The sequence below is a fragment of the Corythoichthys intestinalis genome, chromosome 1 (assembly GCF_030265065.1).
Source record: "Corythoichthys intestinalis isolate RoL2023-P3 chromosome 1, ASM3026506v1, whole genome shotgun sequence".
In the NCBI taxonomy this organism is placed as follows: domain Eukaryota; kingdom Metazoa; phylum Chordata; class Actinopteri; order Syngnathiformes; family Syngnathidae; genus Corythoichthys; species Corythoichthys intestinalis.
Genome location: NC_080395.1, coordinates 48207259 through 48232041, shown reverse-complemented (window position 1 = coordinate 48232041; position 24783 = coordinate 48207259). Strand labels below are relative to the sequence as shown.

Below are 24783 nucleotides of genomic sequence, written 5' to 3'. Positions count from 1 at the left end.
CCCTGGCAACAAAACTGAGTACACCGCATGGGAACTACGTACATCCCTAAATGTCCAAATTGAGTACGGCTTGTTGTTTTCCCTCCAAAATGTCATGTGACTCGTTACAGGAGCGCTGTCAGAATTGCTGCAGAGATTGAAGAGGTGTGTGTGTGTGTGTGTGTGTGTGGGGGGGGGGGGTTAGCCTGTTAGTGCTCAGACCATACGACGTACTCTACATCAAATTGGTGTGCATGGCTGTCACCCAGAGGAAGCCTCTTCTGAAAAAAACCCGCAAACAGTTTGCTGAAGACATGTCAACAAAGCACATGGATTACTGGAACCATGTTCTATGGTCTGATGTGACGAAGATAAATTTGTTTGGTTCCAATGGCGGCGACCAGGTGAGGAGTAGAAAGATAAGTGTGTCATGCCTACGGTCAAGCATGGTGGTGGGAATGACCCCCCCCCCCCCCCCTCCCACTTCTTCAATCTCTGCAGCAATGCTGACAGCACTCCTGTAATGAGTCACATGGCATTTTGGAGGGAAAATGACAAGCAGTACTCAATTTGGACATTTAGGGATGTACGTAGTTCCCATGCGCTGTACTCACTTTTGTTGCCAGGGGCTTAGATATTAATTATGGAGCTACAATAGTGCCAAAAGAAGGGAAGTTGTAAAATGAAAATTATCCCTGTAAAATGACAAATTCTAACTTGCAAAACAACAACAACAACAAAACAAAACACTTGTATTTCCAAATTTTGCGTTCTAAAATAAAGATGAAAAAACACGAAGGAATAAATTGTTCTACAAGTTGTTTTTTTCTGTTTGCAAGTATTTTTTTTGTGTTCTACAGGTATTTTTTCTTCGCTACGGTTTAAAAATTACCAATTACAAGTGCACAAGTTTTGTCACATTCTTGTCGAGTTTTATGAGCCAAGTTGTAACCTAGTTATAAAATAAAAATCCCTGTAAAATGACAAATTTTAACTTGTATAACAAAAAAAAACAACAACTTGTATTTCCTAATTTTGCGTTGTGAAATAAACATGAAAAAAACAATGTAAAAAAAAAAATCTACAAGTTGTTTTTTTCCATTTGCAAGTGATTTTTTTTTTTTTCAACGGGTGTTTTTTTCTTTGCTACAGGTTAAAAACCACTAATTACAAGTGCACGAGTGACTACTACGAAGTGACTACTTTTAATTGTGTCAAAGTGTCATTTTGTCAGTGTTGTCCCATAAAAAGATATACTTAAATATCCGCAAAAATGCGAGGGGTGTACTCACTTTTGTGATACACTGTAGCTCAACTCAGCGATTAGGTGTGTTAAACTATTTCTCCAGCAGATGTCCCTCTTGTTATATTTGTTTAGTCTGTTGAGTGTTCATGCCCACATTCACTTTTCAGGAACCTCTTTATTACTGTATGTTAATGAAAATTTTCCAATTTCTGATACACTGAGTGTTATTAAGTAATACAATTTATACATATGATCATCTTCTTCCAGGACAGTGATAAGATGTTTACCACATCTACCACTCAGAAACGAGAATTGGTATTTAAAATAACTGTTCCAGCCATTCTTTATGGGTCCTGCTTCCTACCATTATGGACCCACATTAAAAAACCATGCACGTATGTTGACAAGCATGAAAATAGAAATTGGAAGCTGACAGCTGATAAGAAGTTTCTTTTTTAAATGATTCTCAGAATAATTCTTTTTATTTGTTGACATTTAGAAGAAAGATTTAATACTGTATTATAGATTTAAACAGATGTGTTTATCTAATTCTTCTGGGACTTTTCAGTGCACTCAGCATGAGGAGACCCTCATAGGCAAAGACACTATCATTGAGTCACCTTGCTCAACCACTGGTAGCCCAGAGGCAGGAATCCAGCTGAGATTATATTGAAACGCTGTACGTTTCTGCGCATACAGTACATACAATACGGCATGTGTATTATTTTCTGTGGGTAAATTAGTGTGTTGTGCTGTTGATGATAAATCATGTCAAGGTCATACATCATAGTAAAGGAAAAAAAGATTGTTATTACCGCATTGCGTGTACAGTGTTGCACTATTGTGATAGTTTTGAAAAGGGGATAACCATTTAAAACTTAATTTGAATGAACAAAACAGCATATATGTACATATATATCGATATATATATAGTACATTTCACTGTCATTGATTAACCACTTGTACTGTACGTATGTACATCCAATGAATCCGTAGACTTCAGGAATGCACTGTAAATGTTATCTAGGTTGTCATTGTACTATGACGCTCCTCATACTATTTCTCCATTCATAACATATGTTAATCCAAAGCAGCCAAGATACTGTATATTATATGTGCTGTGCTCGGCGCTCACAAATCCCAACGTCAAATGAAGGGGCAGCTCTGGTAAATAAATACTGTGATGCAGTGTAAGCACTACTGTAATATGTCAGAAGAAGCTCTTACTACATAACACCACAAAAAAGATGACGCAGCCAAAAGTTGCATTTACAGCACATGCTCATTCCCTCTTTATGTTTACAAGCATGTACAGTATTTTAATAGTCATTAAATTGAAGCTGAATAAAGCCTACATTCGGGAAAATGTTCAGCGTAGTATAAATTTGAAAAACAGTCGAACCATGGTTCAAATTAACAAATAATAAAGAAAGAATAATAGAATACAACTCTAAAGTTTCAATTTAAAAATAATTAATAAAACTGTAATGTGCAAGTAAACTACATCACAGATACTGTAGTCTAAATACGCGTTAAACGAAAAAAAAAAAAAAAAACTATTGTTAATCATCGAATGTAAAAAAACTGCACCTACCTTAACTTTCAGAACAAGTGCTGGACTGCTTTGAAGTCGTAACCTTAAGTGTACATAATTATTGCTTTAATATCTATTGATGAAATAAAAAGCAAACATGCAGAATGAATCCTTTCATACCACTATCAGCCTTCTATGTCATACATAGTACGTGATGGCATTTTTTTAAATCTGATGTTTTGCACAACTTTAGAAACACATTTTTTGCTGTTGTTGTAGATGTGTGTGTGTGTGTGTGTGTAGTGTATTCCACAAAAGTGAATACATCCCTTACATTGTTGTAAATACTTTATCATGTCTTTAATTGGGACAACATTGAATAAATTACACTTACATTTAAAAATGGTGTCTGACAGCCTTAATTTACTTTCTCCTCAAAATGAGTCATCAGACAATCATTAAGGTCTCAACCACTGGAAAAAATAGTAAGTATACGCATCAAAGAAAATGTCCAAATTCGGCCCAAAGTGTTGATAAGCACACCCTTTCTGGGTAGCCTACGGACGAGGTTTTAGAAGTTTTATAGGCACATTTTATATGATCATGAGCCACATGCTGGTTTTATGTGCCGGTGCAGAACCACATAAATCGCTATACCTTACCTGTGGTGGGCTTTGTTGAATATTCTATTGTTAGCCGCAGGTCAGAACTTCAACAAAACACCACAAATCAGCTCCAGTGACACATTGTGGAAAGGCGTTTGAGTGTATATTTGACATTTGTGATATACGCCAAACTCATGAAACTTTACACACACAGCTGGCCTGGTGAGGATCTTTTCTATTTTAACTCATCGGCTAACATTGAAGGTGACAGACGTCCAATCCATTTGAACTGGGACCTTCGACGGTGAATGATGACTACATCGCTGTCAACAGCAGCCAATAAATGAAAGTTATCATGCACTATTACAACAAAATTCTCTGTAGCACTCCTTGCAGAGAATTATCCAATGTACATTTGAGGAAGGCCTGTGAAAATTGTGAGGTGTGTGTTGCACTGTGATCAGTGACCGCAATCTATATATGTTCCAGTTTCCTATTCCAGTATTTATGAACATCGCAGATGGCTTGCCCAAAAAGACTGCTTCACTGAAAATATTTGATTTGAATGTTCATAAAATTTAGATTAAGTTTATGGTCATGGTTCAAAGGTAAGATGAAAAAAATACATGATTTCAAGTGATCACTAACCAAATTTAAGGTTAATCCCATGATGATCTGTTTTTTATGCTTCTGGATTGGGGGATGTGGTCCCCAGAAGATCAGGCTCTTTGTTTACAAGTGTATATCGTCTGCTTCTTTCAATATGTCAAAACATATTTCTTTTGCAGGTGTACAGCCTGAAATTGTTCAATTTTAGGCCCTATTTTTCCTGTGCTAGTTCATATTTATATTCATCAAATTGTAGATCAGGAGTACATTCTGTAATCAATGGTATCTTTTCTCTAAATATCATCGAAGTATCTCGATTATGAAGGGAGTTTGAAGAATTTTTGTGGCTATAAAATTAAATTTTCTTTCACACTGCTCTCATGTGATAACATGTGAAACAAAGGACCAAAAAAAAGGGTGATTCCGGTAATAGCGTACCGCACGAATGCTATTTTTAGACCGTGACGTCGCCATCGTAACCCGGAAGAGGGTCAACATAGACACGCCCTCGCATACAACTCATGTTATTACTACTTGTTTTCTGCCAGTAAGCTTTCAAAAAAGAACATGCCAAGTAAACACTGCTGCTATGGAACTTGCAGAAACGACTCTAGACATTACAACATATGAAGGATGTTTTCTTCAAACGTTGCCCGAAGCCAAAAAAAAAAAAAAAAAAAAAAGAGGAAAAAACTTGAACAATGGATCAACTTGTGCGGACGTCCAAAACATCAGTTTAACGCCAGTTAGGTGAAGCCATTCACCTTCATATGCAGCAAACATTTTGTTGGGGGCCATGGACCTACAGAGGACGAAGAGGTAAGCCATTTTGATATTTTTACCTATTGTTTAGAGTGGTGTTTTGCCGTGCTGTTTCTGTCTGACAATGAATGACCTGAAAAAAATTAAAATGGTATCTGAATGCCACTGTTCTTACCTTTTCTGTTCCCCCTTACAAATTTAGTATGGGGGAAGTGTAAATACATTATTGAATTAAGATTTGTTAATAAAGAAAAAAATAAAAATGTTCGTTGACTGTCACTGAGTAGCATTTGCGATCGCTACACAAAAATAGCAATGTAAATTACCTCCAAGAACGGTAAGAGCCGTAAGACAACCAGATGTTAGAATATATAAGAAACACAGGGCATATGGTGGTAAAGGATAGATTGTTGAAACAGGACAATGTCATTGTCGGTGGCGTCAGGCGATGCACACAAGAAAAAGGTGTCGATAAAGCTACCCCTGGATCAGGTCAGCTATTTTTCCCGTATTATTTAACCCTCGATACTCAAGCCATCTCTTGAATTGAACATTTGTATGTCTTTCCACATCTCTACCAGTGAATTTGGCACCAGGGACATCATTTTCGGACAGAATTGGTAAGTTTAGCTCAGTAAACATCTCGTTTGTACACTATTTACTCGGGGTGCAACAGTTCGGTTAGCCCACGGTTCGGGTTGAACCTCGGTTTTGGGATCACGGTTTCGGTTTGCGTTTTGCTTTTTTTTTTTTTTGCATCTGTGGGTGATGCCGGCTGAGGTGCAGGAGTCATGTTATAAGTGTTGCCATTAGCATAGGGAACAAGGGCTGAGCAATGCTTGCAAATTGTTTTATTTATTTTTTCAATATTTTCTCTCCCTCCGCATTGTAGTCCACGGGTAAACCGAAATGTTGCCACACCGCATATTTGAAAGAAGCCGGTGCTTCCTCAAAATTCGGTCTCTCCACTCCTCCGCTCGCCATAGCTTTTTGTTTTCTTTCTTGTTTCACTTTCACTTCGCTCGTAAGCGAGAGAGGGCGTTACTCGGCTTCTATTACACAGGTGCTTGACAGCGATCGGACATTTACTTGCGGTTCGGGAATTTCTCCACAGCTGTACTTCACGTCACACACAGGCACACAGAGCTCGACCAATTCATTCCACAAGCGTTCGGAATAAATTAATTGCAAAACCGAAAGGGCGCGGTTCATAAAGGCGTATTGAACCGTACAGGGCGAACCGTACGGTTCGGCTTTGAACCGCAAACCGTTGCACAGCTACTATTAACATGCATTTAGCATTGGGACAAACGCGAGCTTGACCCGCCCAGCAACAATTGCTAACGTCATGAATATTAATGAGCAAAAGTGACGAGTTGCGTGCGGTATGCCATTGAAAAGGCCACAAAGTAATTGAAATCCAACCAATTTGTAGGGTAATGATGTCATTGTGTACAAACCCTTTTCAGATTATTATTTTTTTTTAAATATTTGAGTGAGAAAATTTTGTTCTGATGACTTTCGGCATTATGCCAAGTTACAGCAGTAGTGCGACTAGGCGTCTGAGCCAAAAGTGGCACTTTTGGTTCTACTAGTGCTGACATGTCCAAAGTGCGGCCCGGGGGCCAAATGGGGCCCGTGGTCAAATTTCATCCGGCCCCCAGCCTGTGTCATAAAATCAATAATGTCTGGCCCGCACACAGACCTAATAAATTGGTCAGCAGTATATGAAGTAGCTTACACACTAAATGCTGCTCCTCATTTACCCATTAGCACTCTAAGCAACATTACCCTGTGTGACCCTTTACTCCCAATTTTCTAAAATGGCGACAATCAACAACAACAAAAAAAAAAAGAAAGTTGACTGTGGCGGCCGATGCTTCATGGATAGGTGGAAATTACACTATTTCTTCACTAAAATACGCAAAAACTGTGTCTGCCTCATTTGCAAAGAGACAGTAGTTGTTTTTAAAGAGTTCGATGTGAGGCGATATTACTAAACAAGACAAGCTGACATGTTTGACAAGATTACAGGGAAGATACGTAGCGAAAAATTGAAGCAATTTAAAGCTAGTTTAATTTTACAGCAGCAGTATTCCGCAAGAGCCCAAGAGATGAAAGAAAACGCCACAAAGTAGTTGCAAGATTTTGTGGAAATTATTAATAATAAAAAAAAATAATAAAGCAAATGTGACACACAGAATGGCTTGCTAAATTTTGCATAAATATATTGTTCTACGTAAAGGATATCAGCCAAGGTCGGCCCCCCACATTTTTACTACACCGATTCTGGCCCCCTTTGCAAAAAGTTTGGACACCCCTGTACTAGTGCTATGACTTCCAGTGAGGACAAAAGGCGTACTAGTCCATGCTGGATTGGATATCTTTCTTAATACACAACAACCGCTGTAGGGGGATGGCGCCTTGGTTTTCTGTCCCTTTAAAAGTATGCAGCTTTAGCCGTGGGATTATTTGAGCTCCGTGGACAAATTGACGGAGGGAGAAAGGACGAGCTACGGTTAAAGAGAGAGAGAAAGAGGGCGAGGGGGAGGGTGGAAGGGAGCCGAGCCGGAGAGGAGGAATCATGGCGGCACCGCTCGGACGGGACACCCTACCTGACCACTGGTCCTATGGAGTTTGTAGGGATGGCCGCGTGTTTTTTATCAAGTGAGCCACTCTTTAGCTTGCTACTCTTTGGACTACTCATTCAGAGGTTTGTTCTTCCATCATTCACAAAGTAACAGGTGTCCTTTTTTTCCAGTGACAAAACTCGCGGTACCACTTGGCTTCATCCGCGAACTGGCGAACCTGTTAATTCCGGACACATGATACGTTTAGGTACGCCGCAAATGGTCCGAATCGAGGACTACTTGCAGGATCGCCCTCGCCGTAGTTGTGATTCGGTATCCTGTTCCTTTGCTCAGATTTGCCGAGAGGATGGGAAGAGGGCTTTACGGACGAAGGAGCGAGCTACTTCATCAAGTGAGTGACTCCTTGTTGCATTGTTTGGCTGGTTTAGATTTGAAGTGTTTTCCGTGTGTACTTCAGGCACGCCTGGAATGCCATTATTGCACTCAACTGTTGGTGTTTCTAACGTGTTGTGTAGCAGTCAGTTTGAGTTACAGAAAAATAGCACAGTGAGGAGTGCTACTGGATTGGTGACAAATAATTACTGTTTGCCGTTTGAGTAAAAGTAGTCTAAGCAGAGCAGGAAGAAGGAAATTAAAATTCTCCTCACATGTTTCATGCAGGACCTGTACTCTCCAGTAGGTAGGTGTGGAGGCTTGGCGTGTCTGTGTGAGAGAAAGAGAGAGAGCGAGAGAGAGAGAGAGAGAGAGAGAGAGAGAGAGAGAGAGAGAGAGAGAGAGAGACCGGAAAGCTTGCAGGAGAGGGGTGTGACCTTGTGGTGACAGAGATATATAGCATGATTGCATTATTGAAGCAGGGAGGACAGATTTTTCCAAAGTCACAAACTACTGTGTGATTTGTTTTGGCCTTTTTTTGTGGGGAAGTGTTTAGAGCCAGTAAAATCACCAATTAGGGATGTCACCGATCCAATCACGTAATCGAGAATCGGGCAAATCGCTCGATTTTTCAGAGGATCCGAATATAGAGAAACAGAGGGGGGTTTTAATTTAAAAAGAAAAAAAAAATTAAGGTCGAAAACGGAACAAAATAATTCAGAAATGGAATGTCATTGCCAAAGGAAACAACAATATGAATGTTTTATATGTGTTATATTCCGCAACACTACTGGAAAAAGCGGGAACTTTTGTTTAAAAAGATAAATAAAGAAATAAAAAACAACAACTTTTTCCCCCCTGGTATCGGATCGGGACTCGTCAGATTCTCAAAATCGGTGACTCTGACTCTGGTGCAAAAATTTGCGATGGGGACATCCCTATCACCAATTGTGCTTTGATGTATCATTTTCACCTTTGGAAGTAAATGATATTGTGCTGTATAGATTTTATGTCCATATGTATAGATGTATGTATTCAGCAACTACCAGGTTGCTTTACAGTAGAACTGTGTTTATTAGCTGTGTAAAGATACACTAAAAATAATTTCGGTTCGGTTCAGTTTCTTGAAGTGCATGGTTCGGTTCATTTTTGGCACAAAAAAGGCAGTGAAAAATTACTCAAAATTCTTTAAATAAAAGATAGATAAAAGAGACCCCATTTGCGTGATTTTGCAAAAAAAATTAAATATTAAATTGTAACAGTTATAAAATATTTTAAAATTTATAATAAAATAAACAAGCAAAACTGTAAAATTTGCATTGGTAACTTTAATCGGGTAGTCAAAAAGTGTTCCAAAACAGGAGACTGTAGTGAAGTAGGAGGTTCTTCTAGCTCAGGCTTCCCGCTTGCATTTTTCATGATGCCACTTGTCACACCTGCAAACTACTCACCCGTAACCCTCTTGGTCAGTAGACTCTTAAATGGAAACTCCAACAGGAACTCGGTTCCTCACGGAGCTGTATGCAGGTGAAACGAACTTAACATGCAAAACCAAAACTGTTCAAAACAGCCGCAATACACATTGTCTCAATAAATAGTGTTTACTAAGTCAAGGCAGATGTTTTATGAGCAAAATTCCCAAAGAATATTAAAAAAAAGAGGATAATAATGCTGCCAATTCTACCATCTAGTGAAAAGGCACGTAACCAATTGGATGTCGTTGACAATGTGTAGACGTCCAATCCATTGGATCTTCAGGGCTGGCAGTGATCATACACTGTTAGCCCTTCCAGTTCCAATGGATTGCCATTAATAGTTGCCAAGTAGTTAAAATTACACTTCTCAGTATGGCATAACTACAGTTGAACAAATACATTAGTTGGTAAGCAGTAAGTAAAAGAATCCGTAGAAGAAACAGAAGAAGTGTGCCGTGCACCCAACATTTGTGTAGCATCCCAAGCTCTAGGTCTTTTACCTCATGTCACCGTCATCAATCAATTTTACGTCACCAATTAGAAATTTATTATGTCTACATACGAGAAAGTCACCATTTTGCATTAGTGTAACCATGACGACAAAAGATCAATGTGCTCATCATGACGAAGAATCAATGGTTCCACTGCTATGAATGATTAATATGTCCATCATGAAGATCAATTTATCCAACCTTACTGGTCTATAGTATGATTATTCCACAGCACTAGAGTGAGTGAGTCATGTTTAACTGAACCAATTTTTGCAATACCAGTCTCTTGAACAACACTTAACCACCAGATCTGCTAAATTTTGATCTAATAGTAGCCTATTGTGTGCTCTACAACTCTTGAACCCGTGACAACATTTAGGTCCTTAAGCCACTACCTTATTCACTCAGGCCTTTCTCCCCATGAATAATTATCACTGCGACCACCACAAAAAAGGACCAGTCTTCAACTCACATCTAGTGAAATCTTGTTCATTTTGGAGAAATTACAACTGTGTCTGCAGTGGTAGCAGAGAGCTCTGTGCTCTGGGGAGCAACGTAGATTCTATGCTGCTGGTTATGCTGCAGGCAGACATGACTGCAGTAAAAATCACATCTAGGCAGAGGTGGCAAAAGTACTGTGCTCACAATCTGTAATTATTGTGGATAATTTTACATCAACAAAGTACTGTGACTTTCGATTGTCCAGTACTTCCAGTTTTTGTAATGTTTTGCAAGTGTATCAGTGAACTTTAATGATGTTTGTGCTGCAAGAGGAGTGCAAAATTAGAATGAACTCTGACCTATCTGACAAAGACAAAGTTATATCATTGACATCTATAAGTCATTGGATGCACAAACCATTTGCTATTTAGTTTTGACATGCTTTATCAGGCAGTGAGTTTGAAAATCACTTGTTCAAAGTTTGTTTGTTGCATCGGCTGTAATCTCGTCATGGCCCAAGTGGTTTTAAATAAACGTAGCCGCAGTCTTTCTAGTTGTCCCTGGCTGACAAGATGTTTGTGCTTTGCTGATACAAAGTTTACCATATACACATTACTAGACATATTAGGTATATGGTCTTACTTGATGTGATTAAAGATTTATTTTTTTGTGTGTCTTGAGGGCATTTATTGTGTGGCAGATACAAATGTATTATCTTTCTTCCCTGCAAAAAGACAGCACGGTTTAATAAATGGCAGCTTGAAGGGCAATCCTATAAATTTTGTTAGGATCTTGTTTTATATGCAGTAAAAGTACAGTGGTACCTCTACATACAAATTTAATTCGTTCCAGGACCTGGTTTTGAAATGTCGCATATCGTGTGGGATTTTCCCATAATAATACATTATAATTCAATTAATTCGTTCCACAGCCCAGAAACCTGCGCTAAAGCCTTAATAAATACTGTAGGTACAATTACTAATTGCAATTACACTTAGCAAAACAAATAAATTATAAATACAAATCGGAAAAATAAATATGATACAGGTAATAATAATATCAAATTAATGTAGCGAATCAGGTTCTAATGTGGCAGTTGTGTTTTTTGCATGCTGTTCCTGAACGCACCGTGGTACTGACGAGAGAGAGAGATGTGGTTGGTGGGTAAAGTGGAGTGGGTAAAGTTTTTACTTTCGCTTTTCATGTTCTGTTGTTGTTGGCGCGGGTGGGAGGGACCGATGAGCCGCGTTGTCTAGCCAGTTCACTCACATGCACACCACGCTCATAGTTTTCTATCATTCACTTCATAATTTCAATGGTAAGTTTCACCTTTGTCCTTTTTTCACCACCTGCAAACTTCTCATGCATAGCCTTCTTGGTCAATAGACTCCGACACCTGGGACCCATGTTGATTTCTCTTACAAGAAAATCGGCTGTATGTCCGTCTTGCGGGAAAATAATGGAATTGCGACGCTGTCATAAATCGTTGTATTTTGAGCATGTCCTCATATGTCGAGACAAATGGCGAGTCAAATTTTATGTCGGATGTCGAAAGAATCGTTTGTGGAGGTACCACTGTATATTGTTTTGGCCAATGCTGTATTGAATGGAATACTCTATTTTGATAATGCCTAGATGGCTGTAACAGCATCAATCCCATCGATATATTTACATCGCAGTCAGATTGACATATATGTGATGCAGATTATAATCCATTAAAATTTAAACTTTTTTCCTCTTAATGCAGAAGGAATGCATATCCAAATGTTGCTATTTGGGAGCAAAATAGAAATTAGAATTGTGCCACGAGAACTTTGTAAAGAGATCACATTATAGCAACACATTTCACAATATACCATGAATAGTTTCACATTATAGTGAGATATATCACTTTCTAATGTGAAATTTATCATGCTATAATGTGGAATTTATCACATAAAACTTTATATCTAAAGTGTTATAACATTTTCTTTTTTATGGCGTGGCGGTGATACGCTCCGGTACATCACAAACAGAAAAGTCCTCTTGTAGATGAGTCAATGGCCTGACTCCAATGGCTGTAGTCATAGTGAGTTGGAGCCATTGCAAAGACTTTCTTTGGCTGTGACCTCATGATTACATCAGTAAAACATTGAAAGATACTTGAACTACCCTGAAAGCCAGTGTTTTTCAAATTAAACACATTTTTCCAAGTGCTGTAAAACCCCTCAATTTTATTTCAAAAATTTTATTTCAATTATTATTATTTTTTTTGTTTATAGCATTTTAAACTTTTTGTTATAGTCCTAACGTCCAATTCGAATGTTGAAATTCAAGGTGTTGACAAAGTGGTTTCACCAGTTGATGGATGCATGTACCGTGAGCGGATTAAAAGCTGCTGCTATATGTGTTGTGGTGCATGCAAACCAGCTCCAGAAGTGTGCACTTGGGCTTTGTAGATTTCTCAGCACATTTTACACATGACAATGAATTACATTTCGTTAAGCAAGATGAGCACAAGGGAGTGAGGGGGGCTGGTCACACAAAGAGAATCCCACGGGCCTTTGACTACTTTAACACGCCACTGACCAGCACTCTCTTTCTTTAAGCCACTATTCAAAGGTTGTGACCAAGGGATACGGCTGGAACTTAAATCAACTGAAAGTCAAAGGCTGTACTTACAACTACGAAAATTCAAATATTGTTTGTTATGGTACCCAGTAAGGGTGTAACGGTACAAGTATTTGTATTGAACCGTTTCGGTACGGGGTGCTCGGTTCGGAACGGAGGCGTACCGAACGAGTTTCTGATGTAATGTAACCCTTACTTTTCGAGACTGTGAGTCGATCGGGTTACAGTTTCTATGTGTATATAATATTCACTCAGTCTTCTCTACCATAATGAGGACCAACATGGTAGGACAGTAAATAACCCAGAAACGTCAACGATGCGACATCGTGGCCGCCGCGAGAACGCAGTTAAATGCAGGCGTTAAAGTCAATCAGCCAATGCACACCAGTCGCAGTGCGGCAGCGTGTTAGACGCGTCCCAGAAGCGCCTCAACGCGACACACGCGAATATAACAGCAGAGATTATTATTTGACGCAAGACGCGGCCCTCCTGCGTCAATACTACTAGCTAGGATTGGGCAGACCGGAAGTCACTCGTGTAAAAATACGGTGGATCCGGTCGATTTTCAAACTAATATGCAATCGTAACCCACTTTTTCAGTCCGTCAGATCTCTTGAGTGGTAGATCGGGGCACAGTTGACTTGTCTTTGTTGATTTACTGCCGTCTTCTCTGCTATCACAATAACCAACACGGCCCGGTGTTCAATACAAAACCCTCCTACCACAACAAAACAAGTAGGAACTAATATTCACATAGGAACTAAAGTTATACAACATAAAATATACAATATAAATGAATACTACATCACATTTGTAAAATATAAACACATAATAAAATAAATAATATCCCATTTAAATAAAATAAATTGAAATGAGCTAAAACACCTGTAATTAAATAATAATTATGATACACAGATCCTGCGTACACAATGGAATGTATTAATTTCTGTGTGGCGCTTTAACTTGAGAAAATCCACAAATAAAGCTTTGGAAAACCGTTCATAAGAAAAAAAAAGATTCATTGAGGCATTTCATTTGTAAAATACATGTTAAAATCTTTGTCATTGGGATTGCTTTTCTCTTTAGCAAAGGACTTTTTTCTTCTTTCTTTCAGAAAGAAAGCTGACCAATAGGCGGGGTCTGAAAGGCAAATTTTTGTTGGATTATCTTTAAATACCTGCTACTTTTTGATCAGAATTCTAGCTTTGTATAGGCTAATGTTCCTATTGTTTAAAGGTGGGCAATAAACAACTAGCACATTTATATTTTGCATTTTGTTTTCTTACTGTACCGAAAATGAACCGAACCGTGACCTCAAAACCGAGGTATGTACCGAACCGAGATTTTTGTGTACCGTTACACAGGGGCGGAGCTAGAGGGGAGGCCGGGGTAGCACTGGACCCCCCTGAAATCTGATTGGACCCCCCAGGTGCCACCCCAGGTGATTGACATATCGCGGCACCGACTGCTAAGTCCTTCCTGTACAGTAGTTGGCGCTATGTACCACAAAGCGTTGCAATCCGCTTTCATTAGGAGAAGAAGAATTGCCACTGAAACAGAGGAAGATTTGAGTCTGATTTGAGTCGGTCATCGTTGACACTGTGAACTTGACAGAAGATGACAACAAAGAAAGAGACGAATGATACCCTTCACGGACACTGAAATCCTCGTCGTAAAGTAAGTTATATGCTGGTGTGCTAATGAGTCAATGTTTAAAATAACTTGTAGGTAGGAGATTTGTTGTTGTTTTCGCTACTAGCAGAGAGCCACGGCATCAAGCAAACGTTAACGTTATATCCCATGGCGTCTAGCTTCCAAGTAGAGCCTAGATCTTGAGCCCGTAGAGCCTAGATTTTGAGCCCGAACCCGAACCGACCCGAATAGAGCAGCAACAGGTGAAAAGCAAACTAAAGACGGGGGGATTGAAAAGGCAAGAATCCACGAGTGGTGTGTGGAAAGGATTTCAACTGATAGTGGAAGATGCTACATAAAACTGTGTCGGCCTTGCCGAATGCAACAAATGTGGCGCTTTGCTCTCGTACGAGAGCAGAAAGACTGGCACCTTGACGCTGAGCAGGCATTTTAAAAATTGTACTGGCCTAAAAGGTATTTGTCAAACATCGTTATTATCATTTGTTTCGGGGGCTGCACCTCTTTGTGCTAAGCAGGACATCGTGGAGTTCGTGCATTGTGTTCCTTAAAATGTACTTATTTATTTTGTTTCAGTGCTCCTTAAGGCAGGTTGTTCTTTTGTGTATTCTGATGCGAGTCATTAAATTAAAGAATGTTATTTAAAAGTATTTTAGTTTATTTTTGTATATGCCGCTGTTCCTCTCCTTGTTAGAGAGGCGCGTAGTGAGCACAATATCCCACACAGAAATATATTTAACAAACCTTTCCAGCGTTATTTCGTTGTGTAAATGAATTTATAATGATCATAAAAATAGGTAGACTATTTAAACAAAGAAAACTTGCGTTTTTTTCTGCCAACTCGAAGAAATTAAAATAAATGTGCATTGCATTTTGCCATGGAAATGACGCATGAATTATCCACATGATAGAACAGACACACAAATGTAAAAGATAAAATATAAGATATAAATGTATATTAAGTATGCATCTTACAGTATTGTTTAACTGGGAAAATTTGTTACAAAAGACAGGCTTTAATTTGTAGTCATGCACATTGCAACCACGCATCGCATCCTCCTCCTGAGTCCTCACAAATAAAACATACATTTTTGGGGGGGGGTTACGGGCTCGAGCCTACAAATAAAACGTAAAATTTCGGGGGGGTTTCGGGCTCGGGCATACAAATAAAAATACTTTGTGAAACGTTTTGCGACTTCTCACAATAACCGAAGATTATGCTTTTCTGAACGTTCTGCATTGTTAATAAAATGCAAATTAAATATACATAAATCTCATCTCCTTTGTGCTTAGTATGTACATTTCAACATTTGACACTCCGATTGCAATTGATAAGTCAAGAAACAAATGCATTGTTATAGTCTGTGGACCCCCTGAAATAGCCTCGGCCACCCCCTGGCCACCCCAAGGATAAAAGTCTAGCTCCGCCACTGCCGTTACACCCCTAGTACCCAGGTGTATCACAATCTTTGACGAGATATTGTCCTTCATTGTGTCTACACGTGACACAATCAGATCAGTTAAAGCAATACTGTGTAATGGTCTTAGTATGATTCTGTGTAAAATATGATTGACATATACTGTATAAATATTGATAATTGCCAATCAATGCAAAGTATGTGGTCATATCAATATCAGTAAGGATGGCATTAAGGCATAACTGATTGGACAGACTAGGTGTGAAATACGGATCTATAAGACTTCATGTGATTGTGACATTTATGGGTTGTTCGTTTGAGAAATGGTGATAAGTGTAAGCTGAGTGTGACCTTTGCCTCACAACTCTTTTGGGAGGCATTTTCTGTTGATGTGACCACTTATTATTCCGTAGTGGTGCGAAAGTACAGCGCCGCTACAGTTTAGCTCTGATAGTTACCTTGATTAATTGTTAATGTGAATGATGCCAGGTTTCTCCATTTGTCCCATGCGTATCTTGGCTAATTAGACGTCTGTGTCACTTGATTAAGAGTACTGTATGTTTTGCACTGCTGCACTTAGCCAATTAAACTTTAAGAGGGAATACATAGTTGTGGTACATTTTTATTACTTTGCTTATATGTTTTTGATCAGAGTACTTAGTGATAATGAATGGTAAACCTTTGAGGAATATTTGGCTGAAAATAGATCTGCATGTTTGGAAAGTCAGGTGTTAATTTCTAATTTTATTACATTAGTTTGATATAGGTTGCTTAGTGGACACTCATTCTAACTGAAAACAAAGGGAAAGTCAACACTTTTTTAAATCATGATCATCCCAGTAGAAAGACCTTTCTTTAAAAGCTAAAAAAAACACCACAAATTTTCTGGTGCATAATAGTGGAGGAAAACGTTAATAAAATACAGACATGGGGGGCAGACATTTGATCAATGCCGGTACTGTTTTAGCCAATCAACAGTGAGTATCCTAAGTGTCCTGGCATTTCTCATTGCGTTATTTTTACCCAGTACAGTGGTACCTCAACATATGAACACATGGACATATGATACTTTCGACATCCGACGTAAAATTTGACTTGTCATTTGTCTCGACATACGACGACATGCTCGTTATGCAACGATTTATGATAGCTTCGCAATTTTATTGTTTTCGCACAAGACGGCAGCACGGTGGATTTTCTTGTGAGAGAAAAATACATGCATCCCAAGAAGGTTAATGCAAGTGGTTAAAAAAGGAAAAAGGTTACATTTCCCATTGAAATTAAGAAGGAAATGATTAAAAAAAATATGAGCGTAGTGTGCGCATCAGTGAACTGGCTCGACAATACAGCTGGAATATGTCTATGATCTCGACGGTCCTCAAGCAGATGGAATCCATGCGATAAAAATGGTCAAAGCATGCAAGGACACGACTATTCTCTCTAATCGTCGAAGCGCTATTTTGGAGGAGATGGAACGCCTTTCGCTGATATGGATTATGGATAAAGAGACTTCCACCCGCCGTCTTCTCCGACCTCTGTTCGCTAGCCTCTATGAGTTTGTATTGTATGTTGTAGCGTGTAGCAGGGACGGGAGTCTGAGGCGGTGTGTCAAAATAAGCAGCCAAACTAAGGTGCTTTATTGACATTCCAGCAGCAACATTGCACACAAATAAAATAGTATGGACACAGATAAAAACTAACAACCTCCAGCTTTTTCCTTTACCAAAAACGCCCCCGGCTATAGTTCTGCGAGTGAAATATGTAAAAACCACTACAAGGTGACAATAAAAACGCTTTTTTAGTTCCGAGTTATTATTATTATTATTCCGATTTGTATTTATAATTTATTTGTTTTGCTCCGTGTAATTACTATATGTAGTTGTAGCTGCAGTATTTATGAAGGATTTAGCGTAGGATAATGGGATGTAGAACGAATTAATAGAATTATTATGCATTCTTATGGAAAAAAAATCCCGCTCGACATACGACTATTTTGACTTCCAAACCAGGTCCTGGAACGAATTCTATTCGTATGTAGAGGTACCACTGTATCACATTCACCTGTGCTTGTTTCAATCAGTGTATATGTGCGTGGGTGACATCACAAAATGGCTGCAGCTGTAATCGGTGCTATTTTTGTGTTTAATATTATTTTATCTATTATCAGAGGTTTAAGAAATTCACGATTTGTGACTTTGAGCATTTTAAGGGTTAAATAAAGGTAATTACTACTAGCTGTTGTCTTTCCATTTTAAATAAGCAATGCAAATTTGAGCATCCATCTAAAGGAAAACTACAAGAGGGAACATTCCATTCATCCATCCATCTACAGTATTGATCCATGCTCCACTTTAACCGAGGTTGGGTCATTGGGGCAGCAGCACCAATTCAGATCCCAGAGTTAAAAAAACAAACAAACAAAAAAAAACCAAAAAGAAAATGCGATGGGAATGATGCCCTTTCCAATATGGCTGCCATATAGAAGCCCATAAATGTACTTTTTTATAAAAACAATACATTTTTTACTTGTGCTAAAACCCATCTGAGAATGCAGGCTTTGGTGGGTGCTTAACTGCTCTTGCTACCACTAACACAGAGCGCGCTAGCATTCGCTAGTATCGATGATTGCTTTTTATCAGTAATCAAAAAAGGAATCATTCGCGTAAAGTGCAGATTCCCTACTATGTCAAGGCATTTTTGGCAGCTCAGATAAAAATCAAAACATGGCTGACCAAATTGCCCAAACTCATGGAATATGATGACAGTCTAACTGTATCCTATTACCAGGGTGTTTTTCTCTGCATCCGAGAGGAAGTATCCTTGAGCAAGGTTCTGAACCCTCAGTTGTTCTATTTGTCGTCAGGGTGTGAATTAAGCCGTAGTAGCATACATCATCATCATCATTACTTGAACGGCTGACTGAGGTGACATTGGAAAATCACACCTTGAAGGCAGCAATTTGCTGTATAAATGAACGCTGTTTACCATTATCCCAGTCAGTCCAGACTTCTGTCAAATTTGAAGAAGTATAAATGACGCCTATTTCAGGTGGTAATTTATATTATGATATTGATTTCAGAACATATAAGTTTCTAAAATCAAACAATGTGAACACAAAGCAAGAAGGAAACATACAATTTAGTCTGAAAATACTTCAGTAACATCTATATTTTTTAATAACTTAAGCTACACCAATCAAAAGAATGACCGTCCAGATGTCACTGGACTTTGGTCAAAATGTTTTGTGGAAAGAGGCAACAGTTGTGTGTCAGTGCAGAAGGCAGTGTTTGTTAACCTCAATGAAAGCCAAAGCTACCATTGCTTCTGTCCAAACCTGAACAAATGTGGTTGCTCTATAAATATTTTATTTTTCTCTTCTAGGCGCTTATCTTAATCCCCATTTAATGAAGCTTTCTCCTCCTGCAAACACAGCAGTCTATCTATTCCAATCACTCAGCTCAGAATAGGAAGTTCCACAAATAATCATCAAATGACCTGTGTCCTTGCAAAAACTATGACTAAAACATTTTAATGCTTCCAATCAGGAGATATGAAAATGTTACAATTATCATACTGTAAGTGATTTATATTTGATATTCTTCTGAAAAAATCTAAATCTAAACTTACATATACAGTGGGGCAAATAAGTATTTAGTCAACCACTAATTGTGCAAGTTCTCCCACTTGAAAATATTAGAGAGGCCTGTAATTGTCAACAGGGGTAAACCTCAACCATGAGAGACAGAATGTGGAAGAAACCCCCCAGGAAATCACATTGTTTGATTTTTAAAGGATTTATTTGAAAATCATGGTGGAAAATAAGTATTTGGTCAATACCAAACGTTCCTCTTGATACTTTGTTATGTACCCTTTGTTGGCAATAATAGAGGCCAAACGTTTTCAGTAACTCTTCACAAGCTTTTCACACACTGTTGCTGGTATTTTGACCCATTCCTCCATGCAGATCTCCTCTAGAGCAATGATCTTTTGGGGCTGTCGTTGGGCAACACGGACTTTCACTCCCTCCACATATTTTCGATGGGGTTGAGATCTGGAGACTGGCTAGGCCACTCCAGGACCTTGAAATGCCTCTTACGAAGCCACTCCTTTGTTGCCCTGGCTGTGTGTTTGGGATCATTGTCATGCTGAAAGACCCAGCGACGTCTCATCTTCAATGCCCTTGCTGGAGATTTTCAACCAAAATCTCTCGATACATGGCCCCATTCATTCTTTCCTTTACACAGATCAGTTGTCCTGGTCCCTTTGCAGAAAAACAGCCCCAAAACATGATGTTTCCACCACCATGCTTCACAGTGGGTATGGTGTTCTTCGGCTGCAATTCAGTATTGTTTCTCCTCCAAACACGAGAACCTGTGTTTCTACCAAAAAGTTCTATTTAGGTTTCATCTGACCATAACACATTCTCCCAGTCCTCTTCTGGATCATCCAAATGCTCTCTAGTGAACCGCAGACGGGCCTGGACGTGTACTGGCTTCAGCAGGGGGACACGTCTGGCAGTGCAGGATTTGAGTCCCTGGCGGCGCTTTGTGTTACTGATAGTAGCCTTTGTTACTTTGGTCCCAGCTCTCTGTAGGTCATTCACTAGGTCCCCCCGTGTGGTTCTGGGATTTTTGCTCACTGTTCTTGTTATCATTTATACGACATGGGGTGAGATCTTGCATGGAGCCCCAGATCGAGGGAGATTATCAATGGTCTTGTATGTCTTCCATTTCCTAATAATTGCTCCCACAGTTTATTTCTTTACACCAAATGTTTTACCTATTGCAGATTTAGTCTTCCCAGCCTGGTGCAGGTCTACAATTTTGTCTCTGGTGTCCTTCGACAGCTCTTTGGTCTTGGCCGTAGTGGAGTTTGGAGTGTGACTGACTGAGGTTGTGGACAGTTGTCTTTTATACCGATAATGAGTTAAAACAGGTGCCATTGAGACAGGTAACGAGTAGAGCCTCGTTAGACCTCATTAGAAGTTAGACCTCTTTGACAGCCAGAAATCTAGCTTGTTTCTAGGTGACCAAATACTTATTTTCCACTCTAATTTGGAAATAAATTCTTTAAAAATCAAACAATGTCATTTTCTGTTCCCCCCCCCCCCCCACATTCTCTCTCTCATGATTGAAGTTTACCCATGTTGACAATTACAGGCCTCTAATCTTTTCAAGTAGGAGAACATGCACAATTGGTGGTTGACTAAATACTTATTTGCCCCACTGTAAATGGAACCTTTTTGTGTGTGCGTGTGGGTGTGCGTGTGTGTTTTTGTTCACTGTGGACACTGAAACGGCTTGATGGATTTTCTTCAAATTTTACACATTTGTACTATAAACATCTGCGAGGGTTTATATGTAGGTCTTGTATCAACGTCTCACCGATAAGAATCGAAAATCAGTAATCGAAAAAATCGGGTTGCAGAAGGAATGGCCCAATATTAACCCAATTTGACACACTCATACAGCGTGACTTCAATAGTGTTTCGCAGAAGTTCCAAGGTTGCAGAGCCTTCAATAGTGAAGAAAATTGACAAAATGCAGAACAGATAAATTCCGATTGCATCTAAACCGTATGTCAGAGTTTAACACAAATTGGGAGATTCGTTGTTGGGGTCATTGACAGTCTCCATGGAAATTTTCACTCCGGAGCGTCCCCAAATAGAACAACAAATTGACAATCGATACACCCTTAATAGGACTACTTCAAACGTGTTGTTCATCGATGCTACCAAATGCTAACGACCAGACACTACCATGGCCCTTATTTTACAATTTAAGGGCCCAATTACACAGTTTGTCTGTTATTTATCAAGATAGTATTTATTTCAAAATGTTATTTTTATTTATTTATTTTTGACCCTTTTGGGGTCCCATAGATTGGAAGTTGGATGCTGCTGAGTTAAATTGTCACCTTAAAAACGTACCGCTAATAATGGGTTCAAACCCAACGGTTCTATTGTTGGGGCAGGTGTCCCCAGTAGTGTACCCATACGGCTCAGATTGTTAGGAACGAGGCAAAATGACATGCTTGGGTTCCCATCGTACTCATATTAAAAAACTTAAACAGTTTTTCAAGGGATCAAAATTAAACGACTTGCGGCCCAAGGTGGGAAGTGTCGAACCAGTGAATCGGCGGCCAAAAATCATCGGAAAGCCCTGATTTCAAGGTTTCTTATGTGTCAATTTAACAAACATTGGCACCAACAATCCAGCAAAAGTAGTATGCTAGGAAACGCTGGGCTATACTGCTTGTACTTTTTATAAGAGTATAATTTAAGTTATCTTGTCCCTGCTAAGAAATATAGAATATTCTGTTACCTGCACCAGCAAACCTGGGACCAAAACACAACAAATCCAGCAGAATAATGGTAGATTTGTTGTGTTTTGGGACTGGTCTTATGCTCGATTTCATTGGGGATGTGAGGAATTGAAAGGCTTGTATCACTGTATTATATACATATATTTTTTTATCCATTGACTTAGCACAGTTCACATCAAAGGGGCTATTGAGTTTTCTTTTTTTTTTCCTCTTTAAAAAACATGCTTTTCAAGTCTGTTCTGAGAGTGAAACCTGTCAGTATTTGAGTTCCCTATCGAAGTTTTTCTCAACTGAAATTCCTTTCGGATCAGGTTGTAGGAATTCCTGGAAAATATTTTAATTGGTTTGTCAAATAATCGTCGGAAAATTGGAAATGCTTCTGGTTATCATCGCTGGGGCTGATCTATTAGATCTGCTTGCATCCATAACAATGGATGTGAAGGACTTCTGTTTGACCTTGAACATTCGGAAGAAATATACTTGTTAGAGACAAGAACATAATTACTGGATATCTATCGGATAGATCCAATGCAGTAGAGTGGAAGAGCATCAATAAGTTGACTATACATTGCCAGGCATTTGCTGTTGTCTTTAAGTCAACACTACTTAATTAAACTCGCATTATAGAAGGTTACAGTATATTTTGCTCCAGATTGATTTAAGATATAGCAATGGGCCCAATATTGTTGAGAATCCACATATTTGTTCTCATAACATGCTGACCATCTCAAACCCTGTTTCATTTTAAAAAGATTATGGCGCCTGCTGTGAATAGGAAATTTGTTTGATGAGATCAGTATAGTGACAGAACCCTATGTAGTCCTCTAGCTTCATAAAACAAAACCATGCTGTCATTTCTGCATAAATGTCTGCGTACGGTGTAAAGAAAGGCTTTGTTAACAGTTCTAGCAAATGAGGCCCTTTGACCATGCAGTTAAATTGCACTTGAAGTATAGAGCCAAGAACAAAATGGATGATGAGTGGAACTGTTTTTGACAGGACCATTAAGCTGCTGCTTCCTCATTTGAAACTCTTGAAGTTGATGCACTACTTGCCAAATTCCCACCATGACACCATGTGTTCTGAAGGTGAAACGCATTTAAAGGTCAAGACATTTCCAACGTGTTTACGTGCTTCCAACATCTGTCTTTGCAATGCACAGAAGCAGGGGCAAAATACTGTCTTGGTTTGCTTACACGTATTAGAAATCCTCTCAACTCATTCGCTGACATTGGCGTTAATAGTCATCAAATCCATTCAACAATGATTATTAACTGCCAGCCCACCCAATTTGAATTTGTCTTATGGTATCAATGACGGGGAATGAGTTAACGTGAGTTATCAATCAAATTAGGCTAGGAACTGTGCTAATGCTAAACGTTTAGATGTCAGAATTCATGAGCATTGAATTCCCTGATTGTGATATTCTGTTTCATGTTTACACTGATTCATGATCCATATATCTACCCATCCATATTTAACTACATGCTCGTCCACTGACAACTGTAGTCAACCAAGAAGGAAGTTCTGTACCTGAGTATTTCCAGCTGCCTCTTGACTGTGTGTGTGTGTGTGTGTGTGTGTGCGTGTGTGTGTGTGCCCACCCTCTGATTTAATTCAGATGAAAGTTGCCGCATTCTGTCAGAGCCCAGTGTGACTGGAGCCACTGCAGAGAAAGAAGGCGCGCTGTTCTTGTCTCACCTCAATTGTGAGAGTAGCAACGATTAGTTAGTAGCAACAAAGGTGCATTTGTTAGATGGTATTTTGAAGAAAGTGGTATTATTCAGTGTTATCATGTGAGCGTGAAGGGCTTTGACATTGGATTAATACGTAGAAACATTTTGGTTCACTGAGACAGTTCAGAACTGGATTCCTATTAATTGCATACTAGAGGTGGGAATAGTGTCCAATGAATCAAATCATTGATCATAAAGTTAGTCGACTGTGTGGAATTGATTGTTGCTTAACTCGCTCACTGCAGTGGATGTTTATATTCATTTACTGGTATTTACCTATTGACTGCCACTGTCAGATATGTTTTTCAATTGTTAAATGTTGAAGAGGGCGTAGTGCAGCTTGTTGGTAAACTATAGGTTTGTTAACCAAAATAATGACTAAAAGCTGCAATGCTTTGAATTTGAGATCAAAGACCACTTCATTACTGGTCACCTTATATACTGTAGCTTGACAAATCTATGCATCATTTTCACAACTGCCATTTTGCAGTACTACCACCCTATATCTACATTGCTTGATGGTTCTCTGTACTTATTTGCAGTGGTACCTTGAAATACGAAAGCTCCAGTACAGGAAAAGTTTCTTCGCTTCATATTATGAAAATTATTCCCCATACGTAAGATAATACGTACTGTAATAGATAATTCCCGTTTGCAGAAAATGTTAAAACTCACATCATAAAATCCTGTTGCCCTATTGGTCAGAATCAGTGGCAGATGCTGGTGTTTCGAGGAAGGGAAACTCAAATTGTGTCCGCCATGAGTGCTTTGTGACGGTTGAGGGGCTTAGCGGCACCTGCTGCTTGGTAACTACAAACTGTAGAGTGGCAGTCTCCAAACACAAGCAGCTACAAAAAAACAAAACAAAACAAAAACACCAGAAATAGAATCTCAATTTTTCGCTAGTCGTTTTTAACAATGAAAGTGTCGCTAGGATGAT

General features: G+C 39.0%; 1 protein-coding gene across 6 annotated transcripts in view; it reads left to right on the top strand.

The window, feature by feature from the left end:
• The first annotated feature begins 7231 nt into the window (after positions 1 to 7231).
• Positions 7232 to 24783, top strand: part of plekha7b (pleckstrin homology domain containing, family A member 7b) — a 110452-nt gene continuing 92900 nt past the window's right edge. For 5 of the 6 annotated variants that reach the window (XM_057831111.1, XM_057831144.1, XM_057831120.1 and 2 more), the window contains exons 1-3: positions 7234 to 7402; positions 7497 to 7573; positions 7660 to 7717. In XM_057831111.1, coding sequence (XP_057687094.1) covers positions 7320 to 7402; positions 7497 to 7573; positions 7660 to 7717 — 218 coding nt within the window. In that variant the 5' untranslated portion in view covers positions 7234 to 7319. Of the gene's footprint in view, positions 7403 to 7496; positions 7574 to 7659; positions 7718 to 24783 lie in introns of all 6 variants that reach the window. The other variant, XM_057831102.1, reaches the window with a different exon arrangement.